Below are 17,527 nucleotides of genomic sequence, written 5' to 3' on the forward strand. Positions count from 1 at the left end.
TGATTGTACTACAGACGTTAGTGTTTCTCCCAGCTCTTGTGAGGGTTATAGGACTGTGGTGCCACCTGCTGGAAATGAGACAATCTTAATCCCAGTTGAAAGAAGACATTATTTTTGTAGGAGCCATTTTTGGGTTGATACCTCATGTTGCCGCTAGAGGTAACCTTTTTAAGTTTCTTTTTTTTTCTTTTTTTAAACTTTATTTAATAAACAATGAGTATACAACATACGAACAGATGAAGTATACAAAACAACAGAACATGAACACAAAAAGCCAAGAGTAAAAGAAAAAGGTAACAATTATAAGAATACACATACATGTATTGTTTTGAGAGCCTTTGTGTTGGTGGAGTCTGATATTGATTGTATGTACATTTCCACATCCTTAAAATAATGACAGAAATATGGTGTTTTGTTAGTAAACTTACATTTATGGATAAAAAATGTAGCTAAAAGTATGAACAAATTCATCATAAAAAACATTTCTCATACTTGTTGTAAAGGCTCACCTTCTAGCACATTCACTTCACCAGATGCACCTTGTTTCTTTTCCTCACCTTTGATTGGGTGTGGTTCTTGGCCTTCCTTCCTCCAAAACATGGTCCTCCGAGCCGGAGTAGCGTTAGCGTCATGGATTCACAGCAGCCATTGACTGAAGATTTGAGACGTTCCGGTTGTGATAGTCGACCTCCTGCCTACCTGCAGCAGTATGACGTTCAGTACCCTGGAGCTAGAAGAGCTACATGTGAGACAGAGAGTCAAACAGAATGCCAACATAGTGACAAAGACACACATGGGCTGCAGGATCCTGTCGGAGAGTCAGAAAGACAACCAGAGACATCCCCTGCTCCTTTACCCACCAATCAAGATGAGGTGATGAGGGAACTCCTGATGACAATGAGGGAGATTAGGCAATTCATGATTCAGTTATCTCCTCCCCATTCTCGCAGTTCCTCCAGATCTTCAATTCACACTGTCTCTGATGAAAGCAAATCCTCTGTTTGCGGTTTACAAGCCATTCCCCAAACACATCAGCAACATGAGCAGTTCCCAGTGATTGATCCAGCAACATGTCAATCACCCTCTTAGCCCCCCCAGGTTAGCCGTCACTCTGGTGCAGTTCTGGCTGCTAGTCCTCCTTTCCCTAATTCAACAATATTAGATGCTGCAGTTCCTTCAAGTGGTTTGCCTAGACCAGTTTTTCCGACACCAGATGAGACTCCTTTTAATTTCCTGGCCACGCCACTGCAAGGTCCCCACCAGATTTCATGTGTTCAACCTGCTGTTCCTCTAGATGAAGACCCCGCTCAACCTCTCGTCTGCATTCCGGAACCAAGGCAGCACCCTCCTGTAAAGCAGCAACCAGCTACATCTGATGGTTTGCATGCACAAAACCCTTCAGTACCCATTACTGCTAGTTCTAGTCACCCTGTTAGCACTAGAACACATGTGTATAAGCTTGAGGGTCCTTCTTTCCCAGACCTTACCAGAGAAGATGAAATCCAGTATAGGCTGTTACGAATGGCCCTTACTAACCTGCTTGACCCTCATGAGACGGAGCACTTTAAATATCATGTCCTCCTCGATCATCTGAAAGTAGACCAAGCTAAACGATTAGCTCTTGCCTTTTCCTACGCTCCTGACCCATACACTCAAGCCATCAAAGCCCTTGATGAGCGTTATGGGCAACCAAGACAGCTGGCATTGAAAGAGCTAAAGAATATACTGGAACTGCCTCCTATCAGAGCAGGTGATGGTCAGAGCCTTGATAATTTTGCTCTTCGAGTACAGGCTTTAGTTGGGTTGCTTAGCACTATGGGAGAACAAGGACGTGCAGAACTAGATTGTGGCTCCCATGTCGATCGCTTGTTAGAAAAGTTGCCCGCAGAGCATTCCAGTCGCTTCAAACGGCACATTTACAGGGAACAAGGAGATATGATGTATGACTTACCTTTGTTCTCATCCTGGTTGCAAATAGAGTGCAAGTGTCAACCAAGAAAGGACAGTCCTGTTTCATCCTTTAACCAGCCACGACCTGCCCATAAGTACACCTCTCCACTCACAACAATATTACATGGGACAAATGCATCCGATCCTGTACAGGCAGCACAACCCATCATAATGACTAAGGCTAGATGTGCATATTGCTGCTCACCTGAACACCACATTAGCAAGTGCCCTGAGTTCATTAACAAGACAAAGGATGAGAAAATAAACTGGATAAAGAGAAACAAACGGTGCTGGCGTTGTGCTAGAACTCATCAGGCTGCGAAGTGTGATCTGAGGAAAGCATGTGCCACCTGCATGGATAGACATCTACAGATCCTATGTGAGGTGAATCAGAGACCTAGAACTGAAACTAATCCTGTAGTGAGGACACTGTACTTTGATAGACCTAGCGATCGCCCTAGTGTCCTTTTAAAGGTTGTGAAAGTGCTCCTGCGTAATGGCAAAAGAACCCTGGAAACATATGCAATACTTGATGATGGCTCCCAACGTACCATGCTTCTGACATCTGCAGCTAAGCATCTCCAACTAACTGGGAAAGCTGAAAAATTATCACTCAGAACTGTCCATCAAGAAGTTGAAACTATTAAAGGTTCTTCTGTAAGTTTCCAGATTTCTCCCATCGCACATCCAGAGAAAACATACACAATTAATAATGCCTTCGCTACAAGTCACTTAGCACTTTCAGACCACACCTACCCCGTATCCTCTCTTCAACGGAGATACAAGCATCTTCAAGGTATCCCATTAACCTTTACTAACAAAGCAGCTCCACTACTGCTCATAGGCTCTGATCATACCCACCTCATACTCTACCATCAGCAGTACCTATGTCGTCACCGGCAGTGCCACTATCACCAGTTCCACCGCCTGTGGCTGCCATTCCGCCAGTGGTCAGGGCGCTGCCTGCTCCTGCATCACCTGGTCCTGCCTCTGCCAAGCCCCGTACATTGCCCCCAGCACCTGCAAAACTGCCCAACGGTCTGCAGGTCTGGGCCTGCCGCTGCATCCCACGTGGTTGGCATTTGGACCTGCTTTGCCGCCACCGCTGGCTACATGGTCGGCCCCCTGAACTGTCTGGCCTGCATTGTCGACCTCTAGGTCGACCCCCTGAACCTATATTAGACCTGTAGCATGTCTGATTCCTCTGCCCCCGCTTTGTGAAAAAGAGCATCTTTAATCCTTTGAACATATTTCTCAGTAGAAATATGGGGGCGGCTGTTGTAAAGGCACATTCACTTCACCAGATGCACCTTGTTTCTTTTCCTCACCTTTGATTGGGTGTGGTTCTTGGCCTTAATTGCACTCACCTGTCACTCGTTATATAAGGACTGCACTCACCTACCCCTCACTCTTTCTTCACTCCCACATGGGGCGGCAGCTGAGGTGAGTTTCTCTTTGAGTCTCCTGAGTTCATGTATCATTTTGAGTTACTTAAATCATACTTTATGTCCTTTTTAGAGAGAGCAGTCCATGTGTGTCTTTCTTTCCTTTACCTGTTATACAATAAAACGACAAAACCTGCAAATGATGACTGCTTTTTCTTATTCTAACCGGATGAGCCCATGATGCTGATTGCTTCAGCCCTGAACCTTCCTTCCTTCAAAACAATACTTCTTGGGGAACTTAAACAAACAGAATAAAACATTTTCCCATCGTAAAGAAAACTCCCTTAAAATATGGACAATAACAAACCTGCTAAATTCCTTCCAGAATCTCTGTGTAAAAGAACAGTACCAAAAAAGATGCGTCACAGTTTCTGGATGATCCCCACAGAAAGTACAATTAGTCCATTTCTCCTTTTGTTATCAAGAAGCACGGACAAAAAGGAAAAATAACCCTGAATCATTGGTCATTGGTCCCCACCAATGCCAAAACGAAATCTACGCCCACTGTCTCTTCCATTGCCGTTTCACTCCAAACGTAACAAATGTCCAACTCAGACAGTGTTCTCAATTTGCATTCACACACAGTGAAGTTGCAGCTTGTTGGAAATGCATCTCCATCCATCCAGTCATGATGATGGTGTTTTCTCCTTGCTGATGCCTTTTGCACATACTGCTGTTGCTGCTGGACCCCTCGCTGCTCAGGATACTGCTGTTGTCTCTTGACCTGCCATGTTGTTGCTTTTGGATCTGCATTTCTCGACAGTCAAGTGGAGGGTGCGTCTGTCCTCTCAGTAAGTGAGTGAGACAGTAGACAGTGGTGAGGAGGGCTGTGTGAAAGCAAAAACACATAAATATGCCTGACACCCGTAAACGAAGCAGCATCTGGCTGCAGTTTAAAGACTCTTTTGTTTGTCTTGGTCTCGTCTCGTCTCGACTTCGTCTCATCTTGGTCTTGGTCTCGTCTCGACTTGGTCTCGACTTGTTCTTAGTCTTGTCTTGGTCTCGATACCCTCTGGTCTTGGTCTTGGTTTTGGCAGTCTTGACTGCAAGTCTAGTTGCACCAGTGGTGCCATGAGCAGTATCTATCTGCTGCTCATCAGCTGCTATGCCGTGGTTATTGTCACAATGTGGTGTATTTGGATCACTCGATCCTAAGTGGATATGGATATGATCCAGGATTGGATGTTTTGTATAAAATTTGAAAGGAACAATTGTTCCTTTCCCCTTTGCTGTGTACTCTGCTGATGCTGTTTTCAAAACCTACCACACTCATGTACAGTATCAGTGTCACACTGAGATATTTCAAAGATAATAATAATACATTTTATTTGAAAGCGCCTTTCAAAACACTCAAGGTCACTGTACACATTAGAATAAAAAGCAACATAAAAACAAGCAGTTTACACAATCGTAAAAGCATAAGACATAAACTAATTTAAAAGAGCAGAGTGGAGAGGTTATGTGGGATAAGCTATTTTGAACAAGTGAGTTTTGAGTTGGGACTTAAAGAGAGAGAAGGAAGAGATATTTCTTAAATCAGGAGGTAGGGGATTCCAGAGTCGTGGAGCAGAGCAGCTGAAAGCCCTGCTCCCCATGGTGGCAAGACGGGGGGAGGGGACGGAGAGTGAAAGGGAAGAAGTAGATCTGAGACAACGAGATGGGGCGGTGATCTTAACCAGATCAGAAAGATATGGAGGGCAGAGATGATGAATAGCCTTAAATGTGTACAAGAGTATTTTGAAATTGATACGATATTTGACCGGGAGCCAGTGAAGCTGCTGCAGAACAGGAGTAATGTGGTGGATAGAAGGGGTCCTGGTGATGATACGGGCAGCAGAGTTCTGGACGCGTTGAAGCTTGTGGATGGATTTTTGAGTATAAAAATAACCTGAATAAATACAAATAAAGGGAAAGAGCTGTCCAGACCTCTGTCTCTGACCATCTGTGTTAACACTTGAAATCGGAAACATGTAAATGTAACAAACATGTTAAAACATAAGAAATCAGGAAGGGGCAAAAAAAGCATTTTGCTAAAAAAAGATTTAGAGCAGAAGTTTTTAAAATGAAGATATATTGCATTTATTTACAATTAAAAACACACAGAGCAGAAAGTGTGTTACTGTTTTACATCCACAGACACACAAGAAAAGAAGCCGGCAACGTGAGGTCAAGTTATGGCAATTTTATTTGTGTATTTCAGTACATGTATTCAGAATAGAGTTTTTAAAAACAAACAAACGTCCCAAGTCAAGTTTGGGGGGATTTTTGTGAAAGAAAGGTTGAGAGAGGGGGAAGGAGGAAGAAACTATTGCTCTCCTTAAACTTGATGCTGCTGGGTCAGTTTTTTCTCAGCAGTCTGCTCCAGAATCCACTCCTGTCCTCGGCTTTCTTTTCTTTTTCTTTTGCCTTCAGCTCTTTTAAGGTTTTGTTTAGCTGCTCCTCGGCGTCTTTAAATGCTTCTTTCAGCTGCTGTTTGGCCAGTTTGACTTTCTGTTTCAGGAGCTCTTTAGCTTCCTTTTTGTGCTTTTGCATTTCTTTAAGTGCATCTTTGCAGCCTTTCTTGGTCACCTCAGAGGCTGTCGTTTCTTTCTTGAATACCTTCAACTCAATTTTCTCTTCTGCAAGTTCTTCTTGCACTTTCATCAGTTTCTTCTTCAGAGTTTCACTTTCCTGTTTTGCCTCCCATTTTCCATGTGTCTCTTTTTCTATTTCTTCCTCTGTTTCCAGCAACTTCTTCCTCATGTTTTGAGTGAAACTCTTTGTATTTTCCATTTCTTTCTTTGCTTCCTGTATTTTAAATTTCTCTTCCTCCAACACTTTTTGAGCTTCCAACAATTCTTTCTTCATATTTTCAATCTCATTTTCTGCCTCATGTTTACGTTTTTTCTCCTCTTCAAGTTGTTGCTTTACATGCAGTAATTCCTTCCTGAGTATTTCAGCTTCAGCCGTTACATTTTCAGCTTCTTGTGTTGCCAACTGCATTTTCCTTTTCTCCCCTTCAAAAGCTTCCTGCACCTCCTGTAATTCCTGCATCACATTTTCTGCCTCCTTCTTTGCAGTTTGATATTTATTTTTAGCTTCTTGTGCTGTGCTTTTCTCTTCCTGCAATGCTTTTTGAGCTTCCAACAGTTCTTTCTTGATGTTTTCATTCTCATTTTCTGCTTGTTGTTTTCCCATCTTCTCTCCTTTAAGCTTTAGACCCACATGCAGTAATTCCTTCAATACTACTTCGGTTTCAAACTTTGAATTTTTAGCTTCTTCTCTTGATTCTTCTGCCACTTCTTTTAATTTGACATTTTCAGCCTGTATTATTTGAAATTCTTCTCGTAGTTTAATCAGCTCAGACTGTTCTGTACTGTATGGTGACGCACTCACCAATCCTCTTCTCGATCTCCCTTGATTCATTTTGGCCTTTTAAACAAAGGAACCAAAGTTTTGTAGAGAAGTGAAGTTTTCGATGTGTTTTTTTCTTCAACCGTCGTCTGTCCTGCACAGAGATGCTGCTGTAGATGTGTCTCTAGCTGTGTCTGGATACAATGAACAATGCTGTAACTAAGTGCTTGTGTTGCACAGTTCTACAAAACATTCCATTCCATGCATGCTCCGCCCACATGGTCAGGAATGTCAGGTGCTGCATCACCAAATGCTGCTCCCGTTGCCTAGCAATAACAGCTGTTTACTTTTTGGGGTCTGGTTCATTATTTAATAAAGAAAACATGTCCAAGTATTGCAACCATGGTGCTGAGGCTCAGTGCATATTCTAGCCTGCTGTGTGGGTGGGCAGCTAGAAATCACTGGTGGGCAACATGAGAGAGGAGAAAACTGGAGCAGCCAAGCAGGGAGCTGCAGGTTGCTGGTTTGAGTCTCTGTTCAGATGCTGGTGTCTCCTCTCTCTGAGATGTTTGCAAACAGTCCCAGATAAAACAATAAGGATAATAAACAAACACGTGACTAAACTAACATTTATGACACTGATATGTTTCATGTGATGGCCTCTATACAGCAGTCACTGCAAGCATCCACATCAGCACACTTACTTTTCTTTAAGCAGGCGTGCTGGGGTCCTCCTAAGGAAAGTTTGAGAACTTCATTTCCTTCATGCTGGTGAACTTTTTACCAAATTTTTTCATCAAAGCTTCTCCATCACTGACAGCGATTGTTTGGATCTTCACACTCATCTCCATGAACCCTAAAAAATGAGTTTCACTTTGCTCATATAATGCCAGGAGTGTCTCCATATTCCACAAAAGTCTATGCAAACATGTAACAGTATCCCATATTCATAAAAATATTATTGATATTATAACAAAAGCTGTCTCCACCACAATTGTCCCAAGTGCTTTTTTTAAAACAGGATTTTAAACCAGAGGATTTCCCTAAAGCTTAATTTTTTAAATATTTTGTAGACAACAACAGAATCATTTCAGAAAAACTCAAAATGACTGGTGTCAATATTATTTGCCCCACAAAAAAGGTCAAATATAAAAAAATATTGCACAGTGAAAAGGCACTACAGCTCAGTTGTTCCCACTCGCCTTTGTCCTCCTGTTTCCCCTCCCTCTCCCCTCCAACGAGGAGTTAAACAGTTTGATGGCATGTGGGACAAAGGAGTTTTTAAGCCTGTTGGTTCTTGACTTTGAGAGACCTGTCGCTGAATAGGCTCCTCTGATTATTTACGAGCCTGTGCAGAGGATGCCCAGCATTTTCCATAATGTCCAGCAGTTTCTTTAATGTCCTTTTCTCTCCCACTATCACCAAAGTGTCCAGCTTCATGCCGACCACAGAGCTAGCCTTCCCGATTCGTTTTTCCAGTCTGGATGAGTCCTTTGCTGTGCTGCTCCCCCAGCTGTTTCTGGTTCTGTTTTGGTTAAGTCCTAAGTAGTCCTGATTTTGAACTGTTGTAGTCCTGTTTTGAGGGGAGAGATGATGAATAGCCTTAGATTACTTACTGGATCCACCCCAGATGAGCTGCTTTTGCAGTTCCAGGAAATCTGTACTCAGACCCTAAACCCTGTGAACCCATTAAAAACCAGGCGCCCAAAACGTGTTCCACAGCCCTGGTTAAATGAATCCACCCAAGCAGTCAGGCGTCAGTGTAGGAGAGCAGAGTGAAAGTGGAAGAAAGACAAATTGCAGGTTTCTTTTGAAATGTTAAAAGAATGTTTCTCAGGTCATTGTGTTAAATTGTCATAATCGCCGTGTTCTCTTTAAGACTATCAGCTCTACTCTAGACAACCCTGAAAGCCTCTGCTGACACATGTCATCAGTTCCTTTCTTTCTTTGTAAACAAGGTCGAGTCTGTCAGGTCAGCAATAGTACTTCCTACAGATGACCCATCAGTGTTTATTCCATGACTGTAAACATGTTTCCATTTGTCACTTCAGTCTTTACTCTGAAATACAGGAAATGACATCATGGCTCAAAATCTTTGTCGTTCAAACAATTCTTTATTTAACTTTTTTTTAAAAAACTTTATTTAAGAAGTTAAACAAAAAGAACTTTAACAAAATACATTCAATAAAAACTTGAACAACAGGAAACTGATTTTTCATCCAACCACTGGAAAAAAAAGGTAACGACTGAACAAACAGAAGAACAATTTATAAAGATTAACATTGAACTATAGGAACAGTTTGATTCATAGCCTCATTAGAACTTTAACTTAAACTTAAGGAGAGCCGACCTGAACTCTGTGGAGCCTGATCTCCAGGGTTTTAAGTTGGACTCTGAAACCAGAGGATGTTTCTCTCTCTTCAGATTCACTCTGATCCTGTGATGGGAACGGTTTCAGCCCTGCGTGATCGCGCTGATGTTTGCACAGAGCAGATAATGAAGTGAATGTTTTGGCACAGTGGTAACAGTGAAACAGTTTATTAGTAACGTGGGATCGTTTGTGTGCAGAGTATGAACTGAGATTACTGAAGCTCTTGTCACACTGCTCACAGCTGTAGTTTCCTTCCATGTGTGTACGTTCATGCTTGTTACGATGACCTGAATGTGAGAAGCTTTTGTCACAGTGTCTGCACTTGTATGGTTTCTCTCCTGTGTGGACTCGTTTGTGTGTTTTAAGCTGACTTGCAGTGGTGAAGGATGACCCACACTGATCACACCAGTACACATCTTCTCCGGAGTGAATGCGTACGTGTATATTTCGGCTCCATACCCGGCTGAAGGTTTTTCCACAGATGTCACAGCTGTATGCCTTAACTCCAGAGTGGGTAACTAGATGACTCTGTAAGTTGCTACTTTGAGTAAAAGCTTTGCCACACTGATCACAGCTGTAAGCTTTAACTTCACTGTGGATGACTTGGTGTCTTTTTAGGACATTCTTCCAGGAAAACAACTTTCCACACAAGTCACAGCTGAACGGTCTCTCTCCAGTGTGGATGAGCTGATGTTGTTTTAGTTTAGACTTCCAGGTAAAATCCTTCCCACACTCGTCACAGGTGTTTTTTTTTTTTTTCTCTCTCTTTCTTCTGTGAGGTTTGTCGGCCTCCTGAGAGCGCTGACTTCTCGGTCCACGTTGGTCCTGCAGTGACAGAGATACAAGCAGAGGCAGTGAGTGAAATGCAGTCATTAAACAAACTGAAGCTTCAAACTCCCTCCATTAACACTAGTTTTAAACCTGAAGGTGGAGTGTGGCACCAAACACCTTAAAGGTCTCTTATCCCCACCTACTGGTAGTAGTAACACATTACATCCAACCTGCTGTTAAAGATAATTAATCATTGTTCAAACACTCTAAAATCATGCCCATCTCTCCTGCTTGTACACAAATATTAATGCTAACACACTCATAGTAATAAATGTTTACCAGGTCTGTACTTTTTTATATTTCCTGTTTGTTTCCTATTATATATTTCTATAATTGTCTAATTTATTCGATAATAATAAATCAAATGTAACAGTTACTAGCTTGGTTCAGTGAAGGATGATGTCAGAGTCTGACTGTAACCTGACGTTTTTTTTACTTTTACTCGCTACATTAAAAAAAAAAATCTGTATTTTCTACTCCTTACATTTTCAACACAGGCTTGTTACTTTTGGTTTAAGTCATTTGAGGGGAGTTATTTCATCACTGCGGGCATCAAAGATCAAATTGATTTGAGCCTAAACAGTAACACATGAAATCCAATCCTGCATCATACACCAGGCTGTGTGGTAAAGTCCTATAAATGGAGCATGTAACGATCACTGTAACACAAACCGTAAATCTTATCTGAGTTTAAAGGTTTAAATCACCGTCAATTTCATCCTTCTATGATTCAGAGTTTGGTGACATCCTTATCATACAGAGTTCCGTTGGCTGAGTTGGGAAAAAGTTCTCAATAGAGTTTTTGAGCTCAGCAAGGAAATCTGTCAGTTCATGGTGTGAGATTATTATATTATCTTATGCCACGTTATACCCCTAATTAAAGATAGTGAAATTATTATGTAGTTTTAGTTTGCATTATTCTCCTGACTTTGAAGAAGGTGACAACTATTACAGTTATTAAACTGATTTGTATTACATTAGACTGCTGATTTATTGTGAATGAGTGATATTGTTTTATGATGCATTATACTGCTGAGGTATAAGAAATACTGTTTTCAGAGAGTCATGGCCTTATTTGTCTGATTAGAAGAGAACAGAGCATACCGGAGAGGTTTTCTGCCCCATCTCATCAGGAGGAGATAAAACAGGGAGCCAAGGCCGTCACTTAGGCGCCGTAAGAGAGAAAGAATGTGAATGTTTAGGTTTTATGACTAGGTGGAGGGGGGCTGAAGCTATAAGAATGTGAGAAACACTCAGACGCTTCGAGATCAGGCGGACACCCTCCCGCGCTCATCTCCCCTCCGGATGGTTTATGCTCAAAAGTGTTGAATTGTATGGAATAAAAGATTGTTGATTGAGCATTTATACACCGAGTATTGTCCTTCCTTCAGCCCAAAGATCAAAAGAATTGGGAGATTTAACAATGGACATGGCATGTATGATGCAGTGAAGGCATTTCAAGTGAAGCTGTCACAAATGCACCAGTGCAACCTGTCTCACTTTCCCTGTTGCCAAGTAATGTTGAACCAAGTCGGCGCACTTTGCTGATAAACTGAGCGCACTGAGTTCGCGGCGCTTTGGTGACTGTGAAGCACAAAAAGAGAATTTCAAGCTTCTTCTTTACGTGGAAACTGCACCTGTGCAGATTCAGATGGAGCTGCAGTGTAATGGTACACTCAAGGCAAAGTACGACACTGAATGGCCTGCACAGTTTATTAGTTCCATTCCTGCAGCAATGCCCCAGCTCCGTCTACATGCAGCTCCAACCTTGTGTATGTTTTCATTTATTTTTTCTGGGGTTTTTGCAGCATGTTCATATTTCTAACTTGCATAATTTTGACAGGATATATTTTTATGAAGATCAAAACATTTAAAGTTAAAGTTGATTTTTTAAGTTTATTTATTCTGGAATAAAATTCCTGTCTGTTTTTATTCATATTTCTGTTTAAAAAACATGGTTTTAGTGTTCAATAAATGTTTATCTTGTTTGGCCCGCGACCTAAAGTGTGCCTTGAGTTTTGCTCCCTGTGCAGTTGAGTTTGACACCCCTGGTGTAGAGGATGGAAATCAGCCAGGACAACTCATGAAACATCTGCAGACATCTGGTTGAATTCAGTTGTGTACATCCACAGAGAGCAGCAGGTCAGCTGATCACATCCTGTACATTAAGAACATCGACTGGAGCTCTCAACAGAAATGATTGTGAGCTGTGACTCTTTTCCCCACACTGAGCCACTACAGCTGATTTTAGGGTTGAATCCTGCTGAATCCCACTTTAACCTCTTCCCTGCCCATTTTCCTCTTTAGAGGCAAAGTCACCCTCTACAATGTAGGCATTGTATTATTACATGAATATTACATTACATTAATATAGCACAAGGTTCAGTTAGTTTTGCATAAAATATATATCAGTACTTCATCTTTTACCCCTTTAAGACCTACCATAGAACCAAGAGCTTATGTTTATATTTTTACTAGAGATGGCACGATACCACTTTTTTATGTCCGATACCATAAATTTGGATATCTGCCGATATCGATATGAATCCGATATAGTGTATTTTTTAATCAACAGAACTGTTTTTTTTTAAATATCTTGCTGTTTTTGTATAAGTTCATACTCAAGTTAAAAAACAAAACACTAAAGCTATTCTGTTATACCTGTATGCAAAAAATACACAGCACCCAAATATTTCATAGTTCAGTAATAGTGATCAATCTAATACACTTAATCCTACTCCATCCTCCCTATTCTGGTATTTTAAGGAGTAAGTAACCTAAATAATAGGGCTCTAAAACTCCCAGCAAAAAAAAAAAATAGATAGGGAATCACCCACCCTCCACTTCATGATGCTTAATCAACATAATCAACTTTAATTTGATGCAGTGTGAAAAAAGATTCACAGAAATCAATTATTTTTCAAGAATAATTAAATAGATTCAACATCTTTCTTCAACAGAATTGCAGACTGCACAGATGGTACCTTCCCAAAGGAAAAAGTAGTAAAGCTTACTAGGGTATATTAGGCTTAGTTACTATATACAGTCATGGACTTCTATACATTTTACATCAGATTAAAACTTTGGGTGTAAGATTCAGATAATTATTTATTAAAATCTAGACATTTTAAATGAGAATAAGAAAGAAAAGGATGTCTTTGTGCCCCCTTTTCCCTGTTAATGCCCTATCGGCCACCCTGGCTAAACTTTGCTAGATCCGCCCCTGCACAGTTACCAGCCGTCAGCTAGAAAAGGATCCTGGTGTAGAAAGTAATATTAAATAAATTCTAACAACAGCTTATCAAGGTTAAACGTGCTGCTGTTGTTCAGCTGCTGGTTTCCTCTTTCTGGTGCAAAGTGGGCCAAAAACAAACCAGAGAGACGGACTCGCGACAGAAAAGCCGATCAGCTGATCATGATTTCATGACTGAAGTAGCAGCAGGAGAGGGAGGGGGAGAGAAGAGGCAGTCGCTCCATATATGTTCCATCGCAGGAATGCTTTACAAACATTCAGAGACGAACTTACACACTTGCTTTACTTCTCTCTGGGATAACTTCCTCGGAGATGAAATGCCGGATTGGTAGCGAGGCTACAAATACACACAGCCGCTCTATCACGTGAGCACACTGCTCCGACGTGCTACGGTTATGAGCCGAGTTACGCCATGTCGCAAGTTTTGTGAGGTGCTTTTTTGAAATTTAATGGATCGGATTACATTTTTTATTTCTCTCCGATATCAGATCCAGTAATTTACGTCAGTATCGAACCGATACCGATACGTGATATCGGATCGGTCCATCTCTAATTTTTACATGCCCTTAATGCAGGGCTCTAGAGTGCGACCAATTTGGTCGCAAATGCGACCAAATTTTTCAAGTGGTGCGACTAAAAAATATATTTGCTTGCACCTGTGCGACCAAATGTTCGGGTAGCAAAAAAATAAAAAATCTGCAACCTTCCCTGTGGTCAACAACAGACACACATTATGCCCCTATCGTGGACTAAACCAATCAGAGATAGTAAGGGGCGGGACCTCTCTGATTGGCCGTGGTCCAGTTGAAAGTGCAGGTGGAAGTGGGAGGTGAGTAGCTTGAATAAAGCGATATCAATTCATTAAATCCTGAATCGACTTTTAAATATAACTGTGTTTTGCCAGAAACGCCAGATTCTCAGATTAAAGCTCACAAAACCATTTCAACAACAACCAAACAGCAAATGAGAGCAGGTACACGGACTCCACACAAAGACGTAAACACAGAGCCAACGCATCAGAATCAGCTTTGTCTTTCTCGGCTTTCTCAGCTTAGCGATTCTGATGCGTCCGGTCCGCGCTGTGATTACGTCTTTTTGCGCTGATTCTGAGCTGCAGGTTTTGTCTCTCCAACCAAAATTCACTGAGCCAGCAGCAAAAGAAGCAGCAAACTGCGCTTCACATTTGATCAATGTCGTCATGAATTTTGCTGTTTTGCTTCCACGACTATTAAAATCACACTTCATGCACAGCTAGCTCTCTCTCTCTCTCTCTGTACTTCAAGAACAGTTTCCCGTCTCCAATCTCTGTTTTCTGTATTATTCATTCGCTTATTACCCACCAGTCTACCGCTGTTTACGGCGCTGTGGCTGCTGTCTTTTTCTATTCTTTTTTTCACTTAAATGACCTCGGACAAGAAAGCCTATTTTTTCTGTTGTTCAATACTGAAGAAATGTAAACTTTATATGCAGAACATTGTAGAATATTTTGAAGGTTATCTGCTATAAAAAGCCAGACAAGGAAAATCTCCTTCATGTTTTTCTGTGTTTTATTCTCAGTTACTTTCACACAAAGGCATCTGCTGTGATGTTCACAATTCTGAAGAAGTCAGTACTGATAAATGATCAGAATTATAATATTTCTGACTGTCTGAGGCTAAGTTGAATCGAATCGGGACTTTGAAAACCGGAATCGAATGGATTATAGAAATCAGTGATGATACCCAGCCCTAGTGAGCAGCCTAGGCACGACAGAAGTGGATGTAGCTGTAATAGGAAAAGAACTATTGCTAACTTTTCTGTTAAGTTAAGGCCTGATCCTTCTGAAATTCATAGCCAGTGCTCTGACACGGTGTCATCAATCTTTGAATGCTGAAAAAGCACAGTGTATCCAGAAAAACACATTATATTATATAAATTATTATAAAATTTGTGTGCGCCTAACTTTTGTGCTGGTACACCTAACTTTTTAAAGTTAGGCGTACCGGCAAAAAGTTAGTCTAGAGCCCTGCCTTAATGCCATTTTGGGGAGCATTTCAAGTTGCTATACATCAATATGACCATTATATCCCAAATGTTAATAATATCTATGCATTAAGTCCATAGTAACTACATAAAGTGCAAAAAAACTGCAATAAAATACAAAAAAATTTAAATTGTTTTTGTTTTGTTTTTTACACATATTTGTAGTTAGAAAATTGTATCCCTCAAAACTGTAAATTTAAAAAAGTTGCACATTGTTTCCAACCACAGGAAATTTGTTTTTGAGCATTTTTGAGGAAAAACAAAAATAAATATTATAATGCAAATTTGCAAACAAACAGCATGTGCATCAAAATAAACTATTACCAACAGTGCAGTTTGAGTTCTAAGCATCCCAGAAACAATACAGAAAAGAATAAAGTCAAACATGACTTTTAAAAACACCAGTATAGGTGTCGCTGAAGGCAGGTTTTGGCAGGTAAAGTTGGACATGTGATAGTTCGCGCTGGCATCTATTCCAACATAGGAAGTGCTATGAACAGCAAAGCGTGTTTCTGGTATATTATGTTTTTTTGCTGCAAGTGCTTTTTATGCAATTTCTGCAAATACATATGTGGAAGGAAACGTGACCTAGGGCAAGCTGATGGCATAAGATGTAAGTACAACTATTCCTAAATAAAATAATTGTGTTAGCTTAAGTGCAGTTCTACCGGGATTTTAAAATTGTTACGCAAAACGGAGCATTCCTGCTCCAATAGGCCTTAAAGGGTTAATGGAGTATTTCTTAACACTAGTATCTGTCACCTTCTTTGTCGAACTCATTGTTTTCTCTGCAGTGGCTGAGCTGAGTCCAAGTAGCGTAAATGTTCCCCTGCTGCTCCGTCAGACTCTTCTCCTCCTGCTGATCAGCTGGGACACAAAACAGAACTTTGTTAGGCTCCACACTGCACTGAAGAGTCAAAGTGTCTCATATGTTCATTTGAGAGCACAAACAACAAATTTTAGCTTCCCTGGGTGAGCAACTTGTTTAAAACATACACAAAAGGTTTGAGCACCGATACCAAATTCAGCAGTATGGCACACCAGTACCAGGAGAGCAATTCCTCTTTAAAAAAAGCCCTGGCAAAGAACAAAAACAGAACAATCGATGGACCTGCATAAACGAGTACAGTGTTTCCCAACCACTGTGCCGCGGCATATATACGTGTGCCGTGAGAACTGATCAGGTGTGCCGTGGAAGATTATCCTATCTGAGTGGGTGTAGAAATCTGAGCCATGATCTGAGTAACCCTCATCACTCAGTCACACTCCGATTCTCTACTTATATCAAGTCCATTGCACTACTTTCAAGCATTCTGCAACCTGTCCTCTAATTTATTCTTATTGTCTTACTGTTTATATTGTTTTCCATGCACGGTTGGTGTGGAGCACCCACAATTTAGTTGAATATGTACAAAGACAATAAAAGACTATTCTATTCTATTTTAAAAACTCTGCAGTACTTTTAAAACACAGATCCCCTCTTGGGGTTCGAGGCTGTATTTGTTTTAAAAATGAATCTCTGGTATCTCTGGCCTATCATTATTATTTTGCTAACAGTTAATCAGGCTCATTTACTGAATACTGATCAGAATTTATCAAATTATCTTTGAAATGATTCTAACAACAGGCCTCTCAGAGTGAGGCCAGTTTTTACAATCACATGCCCTGTGGGCTGACACAACTTTGCTGATAAGACAAAGGCAGCTGTGTTTTAGTCTGGAATACATTTATTTTTTACCTTTCTTTTAAATTGATTTCATTATAGCACTTTTACCGCCAACATATTTGGATTTTTTGGCGCTGGAAGTGACCTTATATTGATGATGGCTGGCGTTAGCTAGCTAGCTAGCTAGCTTGGATAGCACGCTGCATTCAAAAACTATGCAGGTGCCACACAGTGACAGAGATGCTAACTAGCGCTTAGTAACAGACTAATAAAATAATAGAAACTCTGATTACACTTAGCTAATTTAAAAGCTTTCTTCTAATAATAACACTGTTTTCTTCTCTGTGTTTCATTAGCATTTGTTAATATTTTCTTGTAAATTAGTTTATAGCAGCTTGACTTGATGTAGAGGCTTTTTCTTTCAACTGGTTCACAAATAACTGACAACAGAGACCGAGGAGAGCAACAGAAAACTTCACTCAGGAGCTAAATTCAAGATTGACTGAACTCAGATCAAAGTTACCTTAGTGCTTCACTTTAGATGAGGAAGAAAAATAAACTAAAACACAAACGCAATGAAGCGGGAACTTCGCGGCTTCTTCTTCTTTGGGATTTTTCTTTGGCGGTTAGAGCTTTAAGGTGCATTACCGCCACCT

General features: G+C 40.8%; 1 protein-coding gene across 1 annotated transcript; it reads right to left on the reverse strand.

Annotated features, from left to right (window-relative positions):
• Positions 1–8,822: 8,822 nt before the first annotated feature.
• LOC146685631 (uncharacterized) lies at positions 8,823–17,471 on the reverse strand. The gene is made up of 3 exons (XM_085441567.1): positions 17,395–17,471; positions 15,968–16,072; positions 8,823–9,924 (listed from the first exon to the last, which is right to left on the reverse strand). Exons 2-3 carry the CDS (start codon positions 15,983–15,985, stop codon positions 9,064–9,066), a joined length of 879 nt encoding a protein of 292 aa, XP_085297693.1. The 5' UTR covers positions 15,986–16,072; positions 17,395–17,471; the 3' UTR covers positions 8,823–9,063.
• Positions 17,472–17,527: the final 56 nt, after the last annotated feature.

Source organism: Copadichromis virginalis, linkage group LG19 (genome assembly GCF_057382275.1).
Source record: "Copadichromis virginalis isolate Kocher_CV1m ecotype Utaka linkage group LG19, C_Virginalis_male_GT1.1, whole genome shotgun sequence".
NCBI classification, from domain to species: domain Eukaryota; kingdom Metazoa; phylum Chordata; class Actinopteri; order Cichliformes; family Cichlidae; genus Copadichromis; species Copadichromis virginalis.